This window comes from Lissotriton vulgaris, chromosome 1_2 (genome assembly GCF_964263255.1).
Source record: "Lissotriton vulgaris chromosome 1_2, aLisVul1.2, whole genome shotgun sequence".
Taxonomy (NCBI): domain Eukaryota; kingdom Metazoa; phylum Chordata; class Amphibia; order Caudata; family Salamandridae; genus Lissotriton; species Lissotriton vulgaris.
This window is the reverse complement of record NC_141686.1, coordinates 239,783,194-239,802,915: the sequence shown is the minus strand read 5'-3', so window position 1 is coordinate 239,802,915 and position 19,722 is coordinate 239,783,194. Positions and strand designations below refer to the sequence as shown.

Genomic DNA, 19,722 nt, shown 5'->3' with positions numbered 1-19,722 from the left:
TGCCTGGAGATTGAACGGGGCAACCTGAATTCTTTTTCTCTCCCATCTGACATGGAAGTTATTTTATCAGCCAGGCGGCACTCCACCAAGTCTATCTATTCTTATAGGTGGTCCAAGTTTGTCTCATGGTGTGGAGAGAAGTCCATTGACCCCTTGAAGGCTTGCTTGTCCGTCATCCTTCAGTTTGCACTATTTGTCTCAGCAAGGGTTTGCTGTAGCGACAGTGAAAGGTTATCTTTTGGCTTTGTCTGCATTCCTTTGCCTGCCAGACAAACGTCCTTATTCAAGTCACCTATTGTTTTAAGGTTCTTAAAGGGTCTTACGAATACATTTCCTCCCACTCCTTTTATTGTACCTCAATGGGACTTAAATCTTGTCCTTAATTTCTTAATGGTTTCACCCTTCGAGCTGTTGCACAGGTGTCCTTTGAGGTTTTTATCATTTAAGACAGTCTTTCTGATTGCGATTACCTTGGCTAGGAGGGTAAGTGAGCTTTAAGCTCTAAGTTCAAAGCCCCCGTTCTTGGCTATTGATGCTGAAAGAATGATACTCTGGACCAGGGCTGCTTTTCTGCCTAAGGTGGTAACTCCCTTCCATCTGGGGCAGTCCATTACACTTGCTACCTACTATTCTCCCCCTCCAAGGAGGAGAAAAGACTTCACCTTCTAGACCCTAAGAGGGCGTTGAGCTTCTACCTTGACAGAACCAGGGAGTTCCGGATTTATCAACTCTTCTTGGCTGCAGTCAAGGCAGAGGGTGCACAAGCGCACGCTGTCTAGATGGATTGTCTTGTGTATCAAGATAAACTACTCCCTGGCCGGTAAGGAACGTCCAGAAGTTTTGAGAGCTCATTCTACTAGGGCAAAGTAATCTACGTCTGCCTTGTCTAGGGGTGTTCCTGTGGAGGACATTTTCAGGGAGGCAACTTGGGCCTCCCTTCACACTTTCGCAAAGCATTATTGTTTAGATGCAGAGGTGAGATGGGACGGACACTTTGCTCGTTCCGTCCTTCAGGACTTCTTGGTATAGAAGGGTGGACACCCTCCTCCTGGAGTGGGACTGATGTGGGAATCTATTCACAAGGTGAGGAATCCACTGGCAGATGTATCCATTAGAAGAACAAGTTACTTACCTTCGGTAACGCTTTTTCTGGTGGATACAGGATCTGCCTGTGGATTCCTCACTGACCCACCCGCCTCCCCGTTGTCCACCCTTGTATACCTATAATAGTTGCTATGGCTTTTGTGCATGTTGTTTTTAAGGCAATGTCTTGTTTCTTTTTGCTCTAATGCATTGTCTTCACACTGTTTGTTACCTTGATTACTTTGTACTGTGTGTATATATATATATATATATATATATATACACTGTTGTCGGTCTGTCAGTGTGCCTCAAGGGCACGGAAAAAAGGGCGGAACTGATGTCATCACGCCAACGGGGTCCTATTATGGATTCAGTGACGTCAGCCGAGCCGCGTGCGATGCCGTGCTTCTGTGACGTAGTCGGCGTGAGGAGCTACGAAAGAATTTCCGAATGTTGCTGACAGGGGATATTCACAGGGTGAGCAATCGCAAGGTGAGGAATCCACAGGCAGATACTGTATCCACCAGAAAAAGCGTTACCGAAGGTAAGTAACTTGTGTTCAACCGTGTTATGCACATTTTCAGACATAAACATAACCTTTGTTTGGTGTGATATCCAAAACCCAATTGAGCAGCAAGAATTTGAGCAATACTTTCTGTATCCACAGTCTCCTGCAGCTGGAATCGAGAAGCACGGAGAGCACCTGCCACGAGGAGAGGGCCGATATGGAGTAAACCGCAGACGGCATAACTCGTCTGATGGCTTCTTTAACAACGGATCCCTTAAAACTGCAGGAGGTAATGTCACTAGAGAAAGCACTGCAAGTTTATTCGATTAATCAAGCTTCAGATTCAACTTATTGAGATGAATTTGGTTTTGGAATGTACTGTGGGTTAATGCAATGTTTGTTGCTCTTGAAGTGATGGAATTTCACAGCCACAGTGTGCAACTACTCTACATTTTGCCCTTAGTGCCCCATGGTCTCCTGTATCTCGTACTAATTGAAATAACCCTTTCATACTGTGACAAATGACTATTCTCACATACCAATACATTGATCAGTTGCCAGTTCTGTTCTCAGCAAATGTGTTTTGGGTTTCCAACAGGATGCAGGCCCCTAGAACATGGTTTCTGAGAAACCGAGGTTGGCATTACTTTCAACTAAAATGTTTTTAATTATATTTATTTGATTATAAGGGGCGTTTAATTTGAAACCACATTTTCTTTGGTCATGCTTGGAATATGAATGATCACCTATTTGTCCTCTCGCATATGTTTTGACTAATCAAGCGCTTTTATGTTGGTAGGGTAGGTGTAACAAGACAAAGATTAGGATAACCTTTAGCTTGAAAACACTGTTAGAGGCATATGAGCTGCAGATCTCACACTGAGCATTAGACTCCCACCTGGTGTTGAGCTCGGATGATTGCTTGTTGTTGTCGTCTTGGAAGAAGTGTTTGTAGTCACAAGATGGGTGACTCCTCCCTTTGATAGTGGCATCGGCTCAATCCTTAGATTGTTTTTTTCCGCCATGGGGCTCGGATGTAACTTTTCCGCTCTGGTTCGAAATCTACTTTTCCAGTAGTTTGACATGTAACAACTTACCAAACAACTTTCTTTATCAATAACTATCGACTAAATCATCACATCGAATCCGTTCGTCAACGCTGGCCGTTGGGCCTATCCACGCAGTGAGGCCTACAACTCATGGAAAGGATGCCCCGAGTGTACAGCTTGTGCATCCTTTTGATCCAATAAGACCATTCAAGATCTGAGCAGAGATCGGCTCCGGAACCGGTGGATATCTTCGAAGGTCAATGCGTCCCAGAGGAAGATCCTGGTGATCTCCAAATCGTATCTGAGGCAGACGACTCCGATGAATCCGTACCTTCGGGTCAACCCGTGAGTACTACTGCCCCTGCCCCAGCGCCTACACCTGAATCGAAGGCAAAGGTCAAAACTCCGCGTTCGGGGCCCAGTCATGACCGGAACACTGCTTTGAAAGCCCCGCTAGCAAACCCGGCTCTGAAGAAAATATTAAAGCCTTCCGGTAGCTCAGGAGCTTGTTCCGAAACACACTTTAAAACCGTTGACTCCTAAAGACAAGACGGCTCTGAAAACAATGAAGCCTGTTTCCGATGCTCCCAAGCTGACCAAAACCGCTTCCAGTCAGAAATCTTCGGTGCCGAAACCCACAAAGCCTGCTTCCGATGCTTCCAAGCCCAAGAAACAGGTCTAGACTCCAAAGACAATATCTTTGGTGCCGAATATTATGCCAAAGGACTCTATACCAGCTCCTAAGGTTAAAGACAAGCTATAACCATGCCAGGAACTGGAAAAATCTGCGCCAAAATCGGTTTCTCAAGAAGAGCTTTTTCAGCCTGATCCTTTGCAAAAAAGATCCACATTGATCCACAAACACGACTTGTCTCTACTATGCCACACAGAAAGAGGAAATTAGATACAGCACCTACACCTCCAGTGCATGTCAAGAAGGATTCTGCCACATTACCTATGCACCCTTCTTCTGTACCCTCTCCTTCACCTCCTGTTCCTTCAAACCTTTCACCTCAAAATGCTCCTCCTCATTCTTCACCTCCACATACACCACCTCCCACTGCCCGGAGGTGACTGCCCGTCACTGCACAAACAAGCCTCTCTGCTCACCTTCCGCCACCGGCGTGTGTAGAGGAGTGTCCACCACATGCTGAAGCAACCTCCTCCCTCATTGTGTACCAGCGGCTAAGCCGAGCTCACAATTCAAAATAGATGTTAATTGCCAGGATGGCCACGCAAGATCACAGGCTGCACATGGGCTCAGCTCAGTTGGCAGTAACTAAGTAGCACTTAGACAGAAACAATGGGAGAGAGGAAGAGAGAGAGAAAGAGAATGAGAAAGAGAGAAACAGAGGAGGAGTAAAGAGAGAAAAGGAGAGAGAAAGAGTGTGATGGAGAGAAATGAACAGATGAGGAGAGACAGTGAATGCCCACACTGTGGACAAAACTCTCACAGCTTACCTTTATGCCACCACTGTGTCTCCAACCGCGTGCCGGGACCTAGTGGAGCGCCCAAGCTCCCACATCTGAAACATAGTAAAGAATCAGGAATGGCAGAGTATATACGACTGCACACGCCTAAATCGCAGTCCCGCCATTGTGCATCCAGTCTACTGCAACCCATCCACTCCCGCCACCCAGAGGTGTCTGCCCGCCTGTGCGCACCCAGGTCTCACTGCTCACCTTTTCATGGACAGGGCACCCTCTTTTCACATGCAGCCCCACTCCGCAGGCCAACAGGTCTCACATTTGGTGCTGAGTCTTGATTTTGCCATGTCAGAGGACATACCAGTGCACCCATCATCACAGGTTGCACACCCACTCAGCACTTGCGGTTACACTAACACAGTGACTGGTGGGCCCCTGCTGCTCAGTGGCCTAGGCATACACTGCGGTTCAGCAGGGCACACAAAACATGTGCTGTATGGACCACTGAGCGGACTAAGTAGTACCTAATTTGGCGTTTCACTATTCTTGCCTGGAACCTTAGTTTTCTGACAGGAACAGATCTTAGGGAACATTACTCTAGAAGACATATGTAAAGCAGTAACATGGTCTACCTTACATACCTTCATTAAACACTAGTGGGTTGATGTGTAAGCAAAGTGGCAAGCTGCATTAAGCCAAGCTGTCTTCAAAACTCTTATCAAAGCACTGCAGCAGATACAGGCGACCACCGCTAGGGGAAACACTGCTGTATAGTAAATGCTCAGTGTGAGATCTGCAGCTCATATGCCTTGAACGGTAAATGCTACTTACCAGTATGCATCTGTTCTTGGCATGTAGAGCTGCAGATGCTCACACACCCAACCGCCTCCCCGGCACCTGTATCTCTTCAAGTTCTATCTTAATTAGCTATATACACATGAACATCCCTTTTTTCTATTTATATTAACTCCATTTCCCATCATGGCGAGAAACAATCTAAGGATGGAGTCGATGCCCATGCGCACTATCGTCCAAGGGAGGAGTCGCCCATCTCGTGACTACATAGACTTCTTCCAAGATGACAACATGCAATCATCCGAGCCCAACACCAGGTGGCGATCTAATGCTCAGTGTGAGAATCTGCAGCTCTACATGCCAAGAACAGATGCATACTGCTAAGTAGCATTTACCTTTGTACATGCTACAAGACAGGACATTGGAACAATGTTTGTGTAGTAAATTTGTTTTGTTTCTACCATCTTATAGATTGCTGGCATCAGCCCTCACTACTTCGTCATGACTCTGTGGATTCTGCAGTAGCCAAGGGAACTCGCCTTATACAGTCTGGAAATCAGCCCAGCTGTCACGGTCAGACACGCGGTCATGATGCTGTTAACCTGCGAAGCGGAAGTAATGGGAGCAACAGCAATGGGAATGGGTCCCATCGTCACTGGAATGGCAACTTCCCACCTCGCAAAAACTCTACCCACCAGGAAAAGCAGCAAAGTGAGATCCGTGAAGAAAGGAAAGATGACAAGAAAGAGAGACTGCAATTTGAGGATGAAGACTTTGTAAGTATCACCATATCTTTTGTTTTCCCTTGGCTTGAAGCACTTGGCAGTTCTTACTCTCACTCAGCACTTATTTGACCAACCCCCTCTTACAATGTGACGCCATGTGCTTCTGCCTTACATTTGAGTCCTCTTAAAAATTGTAATACACAGGACCATACTTACCTTAGCCTCCAGCTACCACCATGCTGTTCAATTTGTTTGGGCAAACCACATTTGTGCCCAGAATTCAAACGTACCTCTTGTCCAGAAGAATCCTAATCTAGGGAAAACATCTAGTCTGGGGTGCAATCTGTGTGCCAAGATAATGTGAGACTAGTCTTGGTTGAAAATATGCATTTGATTAAATAATGTGCAATTCAAATAAAGATGTGCATCAAAAAAGTAAAATTTCTTACAAAGAGTAGGAAAGTTTGAATCCTGATAAGGGCAGGGAAATGAGGATTGCCTTAGCCGCCTGTCAAAACCATAACAAAATTATATTTTAAAAAAAGTTTCCCGTGCCAAAGTAAAGGCACAATACACTAGAGGCCGAGCAAGGAGCAGAATGGGGTTGGGGGTGGGGAGGGGGTGGAGCGACCGCCCGCAGCCACCCCCCTAGGCGGCCGAAAATAACAAAGTATTGGACAACAGGAGCTGCGTGTCAGGCGTGTACCCACCCACCACATTTCGTCAAAAAGGAGAGCTGCAACCAACCACACGCAGGTAGCACCAACAATGGCTGAGGAGTGGCTAAGCAGAGCTGAACCAAAAAGCGTCCCGTAGGCGGCTGAAAACATTCAATGGGAGCCAACGGACTCCCACCCCGCCTCCCAAACTCCCTCCACCCTAACTCCCTCCACCCTACTCTTTGAAACATGAAGCATCTGTCGCTCCAAATTCCAATCAACCAAGAAAACCCCCGCTAGGGTAAAGGTACTAAAAAAACGGTTAGTAGGGAGAAGTACCACCAGTCAAGAGTTTGCTAAGGAGGACCCGCCTCCATATCACAGGATAAATGCCAACAGCTTTAAACACAAGAGCTTCAAAGATAAGTAAGTCGGGATATCAGCAACAGTCTTGCAAATAGCAAAAAGGATGTGGTACAAAGAGGAAGACAGGGCAGGTGCACAAACTAGGAGAGCGTAGACAGTTCGGGGCCCTTCCCCCTCAAGGAACTGCCATGGGCGGCCAGTTCTCCAGGCGGTGAGCATGGCTCAGGCGGCTGGGCCAAGCAGACGCGGCAGGTCGAACCCAGCCAGCGAAGACCAGACACCAGGTGGTGATTGTGCAGAGCTCCACATCGTCCAGGGTGCCACGGATCACAGGGCTGCCGGATAAGTGAGTCCGATCTTGCCTTCCGCAGGCCCGCACCCGACTCAGAGGCCCCATCAATGACGACCAAGGAGGACACAGCAGAGGGGGGGGGCGGGGGGGTGTGCCCTTATCCATGAGCGGAGACGGGGCCGCTGGGACCTCCCCCCTCCCCTCCCCCCTGGTGAGTGAGAAGCCCCCTCTTGACGGCGGCTTCGCCTACGGGATCCGGTTCAGCGCCGCTGCAGCCTGGGCACCTCGTGGTTCAAGTGGGTTGTACGCCTCCGGACAGGGGATGGGGCCCGCCCAGGCTGGAGGGGGCGCTCTTCTGTAAGCCAAGTCCATGCCGCCTGCGGGCTTTCGAAGAAGGTCTTGTCTTGGAAAAGGACCTTAAGGCGAGCTGGGAGAAGGAGATTAAGCAAAAGAGCCCTGAGCTGGTCCGATGTGCCCTCCGGCTCGACACCTCCAGGGCCCCAAAGGCACCCCGGGAAGGCGCCGTGGGCCGGTCAATGGCCGGGTGGGAGGGCTGTCCCTGCCGGCAGTGCAGTCCCAGGCCTCCCCAGCCTGCTCGAGCAGCACACGTTCGAGGCCAAAGGGGAGCCCCGTGCCCCGTCCCACGCCTCCCCTCACCTCTGGGGGACTGCAGCAGCCCCCGGCCGCCTCAGGCCGCGGGGCAGGATCTACCTATGGGGCGCCGCCGCAGCAGGTTCAGGGTCGGCCTCGCGGGATCCAAACACCGTCCCAACGGCCCAAGCGGTATGTCAGTGGGGAGGGCTGTGACTGCCGGTGGTGCGCCCGGGGCTCCCAAGCTTCCCAGCCCGCTCGAACAGCCCACAGGCAAGGCCAAAGGGAAGCCCACCGCCCCGTCCCAAGCTTCCCTCACCTCTGGGGGGCCTGCATCAGTCCCCGGTCACCGCAGGCCGCAGGGTCGACTGTGGCGACGCTGCTGCGGAAGCAGGCCCTGCTTCGCGGGAGCCACTCGCCGTCTCAGCGGCCCGGACAAGATGTTAGTGGGGGGGGCCGTCGGTAGGCAGGTACGGCACAGCGACTTCGGGGAAAGCTTCGTTGTCCGATGGGGTGGGCGTCGGCGGGGAGCAGGTCACTTCAGCGGCTCCACCCGCCCGACGGGGGCGGTGAGCCTGTCGGACAGCCGGGAATTGCCGATTGGAGCTCCCAGTGCCAGGTCGCCTCGCTGGCTCAAATGGGGGCCGCCATGTTGCCTACCTCGCTGCCAGGAAGGATCGGGCCGGCAGAGGCGTTGCCAAGCCTAGGAGAGACACTCCGTGACACCGGGGAGTGCAGGGCAGCCAGGGGAATCCGGGAACACAAGGGCTGCACACCGATGGCAGCTGCTGAGGGCGGATGATGGATGGGGGTCCGGAGCACTCTTAGAGTGCGACCGCCATCTTGACGCCTCAAGCCACCAGCAACAGTTTTATTTGTCTTTTACAGCACAGATACAATGGCGTTTTTATTTGACGAGATTCCGATTGAATGCACTGCACTTTTTAGTGGCCTTCCGTAAACAAGGGGGTTGGGGTGTGAGGCTATCCCCTTGTCCATGCAATAATGTAGCCCAACAGAGCACATGCACTTTGTGCTCTTTTGTTCACCTTATAAAGTCCCAAGAGATTGTTTTATTAAACCTCTCTTGAGGATATTAGACCATGCACATATAAGGAAGGTTTTGACTATTTGAGATCGCTATCAACTGCTGCTATATGTAGTTCTATGCTCAGTTTTATCAGATTCGCCATTTTAATTAGGAATCGCTATGAACTATGAACTACTTTTATTTATTTTATGTATTTTGAGATGATATATTCTGCCTGTAAATCGTGGAATATGAAATACCATTTGTGTTTTGTATGTATGAACTTTTTTAATTTGTATACTTTTATGATTCTTTTTGAATCAAATAGTTATTTGATGATGATGATAATACAGAGCCAGCTTCCTACACTCTGGGGTACCATTTACTAGTGACATAGAAGGCGCTAAAGGTATTGCCTTTTGGGGGAACAAAATGTAAATTTTGAGGAAAGAACATTGGTACTTGTAACCTGGTTAGTAGGAACCCAGTGCCCTTCAGTCAAAGTTGCACCAAATACCCTGCAAAAAGTGTGTGGGTGGAGGGAAGGACGCTGCAATAACAGTTTACTACAACTGCAGTTCTAATGGGGGGTGCTGGTAAGTGGATGCATATACTCTAGGGCAGTGGGTTCTGCTAGTTAGATGCCATGGCCTGCGCAGTTTTAACCACTCAGTTGAGGATTAACCCGCTTTGAGGATGGTCTATTATTGATTGACTTTTTACAGGACCCACAAGATTGGTACATAGCACATGGTACCAACTGGGAATAATGGAATCATCTCAGTAGTTCTATCAGAAGTGTATTGGCCTTGTCCATTCGGGTGTACTAATTACTTACTGTAATAACATATAAAATACAGGTCTATGTTGCCTTCTCTGTGGAAAGGTCTACTGTCATATAACCTGTATAGTATGTAACTTGCTTTTCTGGTTCTGTTTTTAGCCATCTTTAAATCCGGAAGCCGGGCGACCAAATAATTATAACAAGCCTGTAGGGACCCCGTCTGGAGTGTGGGGTAAGTCTCAAGCTTTCAATGCATGTATCCTTTAAGGAAAAAGGCTGATTTTGATGGTCTGAATGAGTAGAATGCAAGTTCTCAAATTGGTCTGATCTTGTATTTTGTAACTCCTGTATGGATTAGAAACTTCTATAGGTTAGTTCAAAATCGATATAAACAGCTGCGTGGAATACCAGCAATGAATTGGAAAACTGTCATGTATGAAATTGCATCTCAACTGACCCCGAAATTCTGTATTGACCACCTAAAAGTAGTTTAAACTTGTTCTTGGCCATTTGGTGTTAATGTCTATGAAACAGCTGGTCTTAACCAGAGCCTCTGACAATTTTGATCCATCAGGCCTTTGCCCTTGAAAAATAACACTGGAAACTGCCTGCAGATTTATCCATAGTCTGATTTGCATAGAGGTATTTTTGCCAAGAAAACAGATTTTTCTGTAGTCTTAAGTGTCTATTCCCTAATGAGTTGCCTGTGCACATTGTGTGAGCACCCACATGAACATAACTGTGGGAGAATTTTCTAATAGTTACTGCTTTTGGCGAATACTTCTAGCTGTAAAATAGTCCCCGTTATCAAAACTGGATCTGGGAACTCCAAAGCTGTCACACTGCCATTAGGGGCTGGCTTTATATCAGTGCAGGTTGCATCAGATGAAGTCACCAAAGCTATATTACGCCCACCCTGGATCATCAATGTCCATTCTTTTTTTTTTTCTTGACGCAGATATAGAGGTCGCTCTGAGTTTTTCTCACTCAAAAGTTTTTGTACACGCGCAGAACTAAGTCTACAAAGCCCCTGTCCCGCAAGCATTCTGGCTTCAAGGCTTATGTAAGGATTGTGAGGGACACATGTCCATAACAGACCTTCATTCTGTCTGTTTGTGGTCCTTTGGTTGGACTAAGATTTCCCTACCTGTGATTCATGTCAGTGTGCACCCTAAGGCAATCAAGAAGCCAGAGGCCAAGCTCTTCATGGCCCTGGCCTCAATGACTGATTGAGTGTTGTCGCTTGATGGATCAAGCCGAACCGCCTTCCTCTCATTTCTCCGGAAACAGCACAGGAAACAAAAGAAACATCTGGATATATCCCCTGGGTAACCCCCGTCTCTCACAGAATCTTCATCCTCCGAGGCAGAATTGGCTATGCAGGAACTAACTTACCCATCTCCTAGCTGTTACCCAGTCAGGCCTAATATCGGAGCAGATATCCCCTCAGTAGTCGTCTGCCCCAACACTCCCAGATCCACTGGCGGTGGCACCAACATATCCTGAAATCCCGGCTCCATATCCTTCTTATCAAGATTTCATGGTACAAGGTATGGATTTAGCTGCGTTTCTCAACTGTGGTTGGAGTTTTTGTCCGGGCCACAGATTCCTCCGTTGCGCCACTGGGATGTCTTTCGGCTTCCCAGGTTAATGCCTGTGGCACCATATAACACTGGTCCTTTGTCCCCTGCTTCTGACCCTGCCTTCACTACAGTATGCATGGCTGACGCCACCACAGAAACCTCTGATGCCTCCACTGGTGTCTGGTTTGGTGCTGTCTGCACCACCCATCAGCAGAAAAGATCTAAGCAGGAAGTCCAGAGGCTCTTCAAAGAAGAGGAGTGTAGGCAAAGAATTAATGATCTCTTCTTATTAACATGTTAATCCCATCAACCTGTATGCCTCTTGGGACAACCGAGAAGAGAATGAATATAAACTGCAAAAGTTATGCTCGGCCAGTGAATTTGATCCCTTGACAGAGTTGGAGTTCGCAGTGGGCTCTCATCCCAAAGGTTGTCGTTCCACTCCATGGTCAGAAAGGCAGTGGAGGTCCTGGACCTGCAGCTGCCATTTTTTTTTTCTTTTAACATAATTTTTATTGCAGATTTACAGTATCACATTTGTCACATTGGGTTACTTCGCTCATTTCTCGCTTTTGTCTGTTTCCATCCACATCATTACACAGCCTTTCGGCCCACAACCCGGAGGTCGGGCGGCAATAAACTGGAAACTTCCCATTGTCCAGTACTATGTGGTCGGTGTAACCCTCCCTCCGAAGTATGAACTGGTCTGCTTTTCAGTGGTTCTACTCTATAAACTCCCCAACCCCTGGAAATGTCCCCAACTCCCTCCCCCCTCCCTCCCCATGTGTCCACCACCCACTCATGAGTATTTGCCTCTTCCTGCTCTATGGGTGCAATTAGGAGTCGCCTTCCAATTGTAACCTAGTTTTGCGATGCCCCCGGTCCTGTACTAGGGCCTTCTCCAATGTCTTCCAATTCTGCCCCCTCCTCCTGTTGTGCACTGTCTCTCAGGGCTTGGACCAGTGTCTCCCAAGCTACCGCCGTGTCCAGTGCCCTTTCAGTTGGTTTACGGCGAGCCAACTGGTATCTGTGTGTACTATCACAAGCGGCCCATTTCAAGATTTTAGTGGCCCATCTCCTGTGTGTGGGACCTATTCTCGCCTTCCAGTTTCTTGTGATTTCCCTTTTGGCTACCAATAAACCCATGTCAATAAATTTGCTCGTTGTTTTGTTCTTAGGCGTGTGGGGGAACCAGTGCAACAAACAAACTGCTATATCATACTGGATTGTTCTCTCCGTCACCTCCAACAAAGTGTCGGCCACCTCCTGCCAGTATTCTCTGAGATCAGGGCAGGACCATAACATGTGTTCCAGCTCCGCTCCCTCGAAAGCACATCTCGGGCATCCCGCATTATCCGTTCCGAAGTATTTCTTAATTTTCCCCGGTGTTAAATACACCCTATGCAGCACATAAAAATGGATCTGCTGAAAGCGCGCATTCCTCGTGCTGTTCCTGGCCCGCCGCACTAAACCTGCCCAAACCGTTTCTGGGATCTCTCTATCCAGGTCTGCTTCCCATTTGGCCTTCAGCGCTGACAGCGGTGGCAAATTTTCCCGGAGCATTCTCGAGTACAAACAAGTCACCGCTTTATAGGTTCCGGCTGCCATCATGGTATATTGGCAGGCCATAGTTGTCCTTAGCTCTACAAGACCTTCCTTCCAATGCTCTGGAATGGCCCTAGATACCGTGGCATGCAGCAAGTATCCCCCCCTCGGCAGCTCATTTTTTCCTTGTAATTCCTGATACAGAACCAGTGCCCCATCCTCGTAGAGGTCTCCCACCACTTGAACTCCTGCTTCTTCCCAGCTCTGTAGTTGGGACCAGTCCCCACGGTGGGGGTGTGCTGGTAGCATACCCAAGGGTATCTCCGGGGCATATGGGTGTTGTTCTCCCGCCCGACGTCGAGAGTGATCCCAACAAAGCTTGAACGTTCGTTCTTCGGGTGTCAGGTCCCCCCCCCGTGCTATTCTCTGCTGTAGAGCTATAAGCTAGAACGTAGCGTGGGGTGCCCCTATTCCTCTCACATTCCGGACCGCGAAATACTCTCGCTACCTCCTGTGTAAAGATCTGCAGTTGTGCAGCCAAGTAGTAGAGTTCAAAATCGGGTGCCTCTAGTCCACCCTCATCTTTCGGGTGTGTGAGGGTTGCCAGTGCAATCCTACGTCTGCCCGTCCCCCATATGAAGGAGGTCATCTGGGATTTCATTTGAGAAAACGGGGATCGAGGAATCCAAACAGGGAGGGTACGAAAGAAATAGAGTAGGCGCGGCAGGGCGATCATTTTCAATAATGAAATGCGTCCCGTGACTATCAGCGGCAGCGTGGCCCAAAAGGCCATACAGCCCTTCAGCGCTCGTATGCATCTGCCTATGTTGCCCTCTAGTACGCCCGTCGCCATGTGGTAGATATATACCCCTAAATATTTCAAGCAAATCTGCTCCCATCTAAGCTCCAAACGGTGGTCAGGCCGTGCTGTGTTCCGCAGCAACTCTATCCTTGAGGTTATCGTGGTCAGCTCGTAGGAGCCCCAATCCCGTTACCACCTGCGCAATGTCTTGTTGCAAGGCATCTCTGGTTGCTGCAATAGCCTCAAGGATGCGGTCCTGAAGCTGCTGTAAGTCCGATGGTCCTGCAGTGCCCCCCTCCAAGTATTCGGAGGCCGCAGCCCCCTCGGTTTTGCCTTTGGTTTTCCCCATGGCGTGATGGCGATATGCGCTCCGGTGATCGCGGGTTGTCCTAGGTTCCTTCAGAGCACAATATCTTGCCTCCCTTCCGACTCAGCTCGCTATTGTCAGTACGCCACCTTGGGGGGGGGTCATCTTCCTTTACCAGCTCAGAGACGGCTCTGTGGCTATCTCGACCTCTTCCGCCCTTTGTTGCTGTGCCCGCTGGAGTCTTAGCTCCTGTGGGCCCGGTTCAAGTTCAACCCCCTGTGTGTCGCTCCGCCGGAATGCGTTGTTCCTTCTGCTATCAAAGCGCGGGTCAACCTTCTCACTCGGCCGATTCAGGAATGACCCTCAGGGTCCAGGTCTCATGTCCGTCGTGCCTGGGGGCCGGTACCCTGATAGCGTCTCCACAGAAGGGCGGCTCCATGTACTTCCACCTCTAGCTCTCCCTCAGGGTTGCGCCACAGGGCAGAGGCCGCCATCGACCCCAGCTCAGTCTGGCCAGTCAGGCTCCCGTCTCCGGTACCACCCTGCGCCCACAGGAGTTCCACCACTCTCCAGGCAGCTCCATTCTAGCTCGTCGGAACTTTACGATCTCCCGCTTATCTGAGGCGCAGGCCAGGGGTCGCAAGCCGCTGCTGCTAGTAAAGGCCGCAAGACCCTCTCACCGCTGTGCACTGTATGGCAGCCCCGGAGATTTCCGGGTTACGGGGTCTAGTCTCTGTGAGAAGTTGGCCTGATATATAATGTTCACTATTCTAGTGAGCACTCTGTATCAGTCCAAACAACCCTTATGGTGATTGGTTGTAAGTCAACCTTATAGACCAGCTATCCTAGTAGCATGGATACGAGCAGTCTTCGGGCTAAACTCTAGAGGGCGTGTTAAGCCAGCTTTTATACCATCACATATACCCCTTGAACACCAAGTGAAAGGACACCACACAAGTGTTATGAAAATAAACAGTGTATTTATTTAGATCACAACAGCCCTGTACTCTATGAGGACAGGGTACTAAGCACACCACAAAACTCTTACGAAAATACCTTAAGTTGCACAATTTGCACAAATGCCTGAGGGGCACGAAAAACCATATACTATGAAAGTGGAATGCGAAATTACTAGCAGGTAAGTACTGGACTAATAGGCTTTGGAATCGCTAGGACTACGTTACTGAACCTTCAGATTACTAGTAGGCCACAAGCCAGCGGGCTAGTAGCCAGACTCTGGTGCAGAGTGTGCACTCTCACGCGGGATGCGGGACAAAGTCTATGGAGGCTAGTAAAAGTAAAGTTAGTGTTCTCGGGCGAACCCGACTAGATAGGCTGAAAACGAAAGTGGCTTTGGACCCTTGGATAGTGAGGCTATGCTGGGGCACCGAAATGCCGAAGTTACCTAGCCCAGGGGCAGCGGATGCATATGTCTGGAAAGACGTCGGGAATCCTCGTTGCAGTCTATGGAGCCTGAAGAAAGAAGTTGCTGGCAGGCGACCAGTGTTTAAGTTCGAAGTGATCCAAGCCTGGATCGAAGATGGATGACACCTGAAAGCAGAGGGGACCAAGTTCTTAATCACTAGCCAGTGATTGTGTGGGCACCAGGATGGCACCGGGCGAAGTCCCCTCGACCAGGTGAGTGGGCGACGCTGGGCTCTGCAGTCTCACGGACCAGGAGGCGTTGTCGGCGACCAGGATGGAGATGCGAGCTGTCCCACGATGGTTGATGCTGTCGACGTCGCTGGACCCAGGATTGGAAACAAGTCTTGGCAAATTCAAGCCCACGCGGTGGACCTAAAATGGCGTCTGGAGTGGACCAGGAGGGTCTGGGGTGCTCCTCTCTTGGAAGGGAGCAAGGGCCAGTCTGGAGCAACCAGACCAGCAGTGTTGTTGTAGTTGGTCGTCGTCTAGAAGGCCACAAGCCAGCGGGCTAGTAGCCAGACAACGCGGTGAGCAGCAGAAGGGCCCCACGCAGATCTCGTGGAGGCTGGGGGGCTGGACTTCGGTGCTGGAGCTGCTCCGGGTCGGGGTTTCTCGGACCCCAAAGCACTCACCAGAGGATCCCTCGGCGGTCGTGCTGGATAGAAGTCGTGCAGTTCTGATGATGGCCGGTCCCTCGAGGTCTCGTCGCACCTACAGTTCTCAGCTTAGCTGTAGAGGTAGGTAGAGGTTGGAGGTGCCAGGGAAGCCGGGTCTCGTCGTGCTGGTCGGTCGGATTCCGGAGGAAGGACGTGCAGCAAACCGCAGAGTTCTTAGATGGTGCCTGCGGATGCAGGGTGACTACTCTTTATTCACAAGGGAGAAATCTTAAGAAGTCGAGAGTTCCTTTCGTAGAAAGTAGTTTCTTGATTCAAAGATGATCTAATTTGGAAGGGGGCCCGCTCCTATCTTTATCCTAAAGGAAGGGGTGGGTACGCGACCAGGTCCTGCCCTAGGGGTGGGACCAGGAAGGGGGGTGGTAACACCCCTCTCCCATGCCGGACTTTCCCCAGGCCAGGGGCTGGTGTGCCCCTGGAACTGGTTCTAGCCGGCAGATGCGTAGTGAGCACCGGGGTGCCACTTGCAGTCACCTTCCTGTAAATCCCTGCCTACCCAGGATACACAAAACCCTGTCTGGGATGGTGCTAGCACCGCCCCTGACATGAAACCCTTTGTCCAAGCTCCCCTCGCTGGAAGGACTCCCAGCTGCAGGGGGTCAGACTCGTGTCTGTGGTGGCAGCATCCATTTTGTGATGCTGAGGCTTGAGTTAACTTTAACCGGGGTTCACAGTTACATAAATGTCGTGTCCCTCTAGAAGGGTGGAATGCTAACCCCGTCGCCAGAATTGGCGAGGGGTTAGTATTCCAATTCGTATGACACCTTACTCGACATGTTTTGATAAAGCGATACCAGAGATAGCATTTAACCGCGAGGATTATAATGCACTTAAGAGTATACAGTATGCGTTATCATGGAACAGCTATTAGGACTTGGTTCCGCAATCTGCAAACGGGCTCAGCTCATGCCAGAGCACCATCTCACACGATTCCAAGCACTCTGCCTTCAGGATTGTCGAGGCCTGCCATAGGAGTGACTGATAGGAATCTGTGTCCATTTTTAGGGTTAGATATAGGGATACTATATCTAAAGCAAAGGGTGATTACACCACCTTGCCCCAGCTGTCGTGCAGCCAGTTGTGTCAGATTTAGATGGCCATCCAGGGGTGGCATAATACATGCTTCAGCCCCTGGCAGGCTCTGGGTACACCTATGCCCTGAGTTACATGGTCTGATAAGGTGGCCCAGTACCAATTGGATAATGCACCTAAGGTACACGTGTCAATTTAGTGAGAGAACAGCAAGGCTGTGGGTCTGATTGGCAGGCCCACAGCCAGAGAAAGTCGTAAACCAGTGAAACAAAAGCAAAAAATCTGGGGGATCATAGGATTGCAGACCCTACTCTCCTACAGTCTCCGCTTGTGATTGTATGGCCCGGGTGCAGGGCCCACGATGCCGGTCCACTCAGCCTCCCCGCTCGCTCCACCATGACTCACCCGTGTTCGCTGGGCCGCCGGAGAACCTCAGATATCCCCCAGGGCCGGTGTAAAAGGGGGAAGCCTCACTTATGTCCCACTGGGCTCCTTCTGCCCCGGAGCGGACAGCGGTCTCCTCTCCTACCGCCCCGCCTCCTGTCGCAGTGTGATGGCCCCTCGCTCAGTTTGCCGTGCGTACAAAGCCACCTGGTTTTTCTTCCGGCTGGGATCAGCTTGCAGTATCACCCCTCCTCACACTGGGCGAGTCGATAGTCCCGCCATCCCCCAGATATCCCTCACCCCACCTTCAGCTGTGTTGGGGGGGGGGGAGTCGACTCCTCGATGAAGCCCCAGCCGGTTAGGGGTCGGATGGGGCCGCTGCAGTCTCCACTCCTCGGCACCTCGCAGTACCCTTCTCTGTCCTCTCGGCTCCGGAGTCCCAGCCCGGCCCAAGCCGGAGCACAACAATCTATCCCGCCGGCTCGGGGCGTGCTTCAGCACCGCCAAGTCTCTCGCGCTGCAGGTAGAACACGTCCCCCATTCGTTCAGCCGAGTATGAGGCTTCTCTTAGCCAGTTGTGCTGCTCCGTCGTTTCCGCTTGCAGAGTCATCCGCCATTTTGCGCCCCTTCGTGTCCCGGCCCGCGATGGTCCTGCTCCTCGCTGGCAGGCTGATATTCCGCTCCTCTACCTGTCCGAGGGTGCAGGCAACCCTCTTATTGCCTCCAGTCTGTTTGGAGAGGCTCTCACGGGCGCCACCGCTCCTTTAAACAGGATGATTGCGGGGATCAGGTGGAGCTCCGACCTCACGCCGCCATTCCCTTCTGCTCCGTAGCCACGCCTTCGACCTGCAGCTGCCATGAGTAGATTTGGAAAACTAATTGTAAGGAAACTGGCAATTAGTTGTGTGGTGTGCACAAGTAATTGGTCCACAAACCCTCTCCTCATTGGAAGCCAAACACCCCCTTGTAGCACTTGTTTCCCTCAGGGTAGACAGAGTAGGCCATGGACTGCATAGGAGAGGTTTTTTTTGGGCTAGTAATCACCATTCGTTGATTCGTTGATACGCAATAACAGCACACAATAAATTACTTTCAAGTGTTTTTTTTGTAGAAAAAGTACATTTATTATACATGCTTTGCTCAATACTACTTAGTAATGTACACATATACATAATGCTGGTGGAAATACTTCTGAAAAAATTACATTTGACCCCTAAAGGGTCATGATTCCACAAATTAAAGGACTCCCCTCCCTGTACAGTATAGCACATAACCAAGTAAGATTGTGCCACTTGAAATGATGTCAATGTTACTACCCTTATAGGGAAAAATCACGTCACATTAGTCATTCCATCACTGATAGCAGTAACTCTAATTCTTCTGCAATCATAAGTTGTAAAGCATTGCAAGTAGGTACCCCATTATAATTAATCAAACATTTATGCCTTTTTAGGAATATTCATTACTGTAAACAAGTATAACACCTTTAAAATAAAGTATTATTAATAACACTTTTGAATAAAGCATTGTACAACCATAAACCATGTCTTTCTTGAACAAACAGAATGCTGTCATAGGAGAAGCTCCTCTAGGGCGCTGCATCCCAGCTTTTGAGCAAAAGCTCTGGCCTTGGGAGTGCATAAAATGGTTGTAAATCCTGGGGTGGTGATAATTCTAATGACCCTGCTGACATAGGGTTATTAACTTTTTTAGGATTACCTTGGGGTGGAAATGTGGGAAGGGGGAGTGGCTGGTTGCTGCATCACTCTTCCCCCTGCCCTCTCACATCCATGTCTTTCTCTCATACCCCCCTACATCGTTGGTGATGCCCCTCTGTCTTGGGGCAACAACATGGATGGAAACTTGGGCCTTAAGAAGCCAATAGGGCATTATAGGTTGCTCCCTTATGAGGAAGCATGAATAAATGATAAGTCTCTGGCCGCAACTTTTCCATTTTGAGGCTGCGAAGTGGCTTCCTTTTTGTTGTTCGCTTTTATTTTGGTAATCATTGGCGGGAATACACAGTTCCACCCTGGCACCCCCTTCTTGTTCGGTTCTAATCAGGGAACCTACTCGAAGCTGCCCCTGTCTGCACAGGACTGGTAGCTCTCTTCTCCCCTTCCTCCCTGAGGGTGAGGTATCAACTCTGTAGTCGCTGCCCTGGTCCCACCCAGGCTCAGGGACATGCCTGCCACAGCTGGGGGATGCAGTGAGTAAACTGTACTCCATGGTCGTTAGGGGCCCAGAGATGGTGTCCCAGGCCATTCCTTCTCATCTTGGGAGGAGCGTAACAGCTGCCAGTCACATTGGGGGCCAGGAGATGGGTCCTGTCGATCCCCCAGATCATGGCCCTCCCAAGGTCCGTGTTTAACCCTGCAGATTCCCCTTTGCGCCAGGTTACTCGTGCGTAGTTACCGGGCTCCTGCCAATCAGGTACCCAGGGTTCCCTAAAACTGCATTGAAGACCAAATCCAATTGGCACTCTCTGCACACAGGTCAGTCCCTGGTAAATGGTACCACAGGTGCCCAGGGCACAATGACCAGGGATAGTCTCTAAGGGCTGCAGTACTTATTGTGCCACCCTTAGAGGCCCTGTACCTTTACACACACATTGCCTTTGCAGGCTGCGTGTTTTGGTGCAGAACAAAGTGAAGAGTTGA

At 50.1% G+C, this 19,722-nt stretch overlaps 1 protein-coding gene across 2 annotated transcripts in view; it reads left to right on the top strand.

Annotated features, from left to right (window-relative positions):
• Positions 1–19,722, top strand: part of GPBP1L1 (GC-rich promoter binding protein 1 like 1) — a 411,897-nt gene that overhangs the window by 143,181 nt on the left and 248,994 nt on the right. For both annotated transcript variants that reach the window (XM_086953160.1, XM_086953159.1), the window contains exons 4-6: positions 1,751–1,880; positions 5,335–5,639; positions 9,470–9,542. In XM_086953160.1, the coding sequence (XP_086809286.1) occupies positions 1,751–1,880; positions 5,335–5,639; positions 9,470–9,542 (508 nt within the window). The remainder of the gene's footprint in view (positions 1–1,750; positions 1,881–5,334; positions 5,640–9,469; positions 9,543–19,722) is intronic.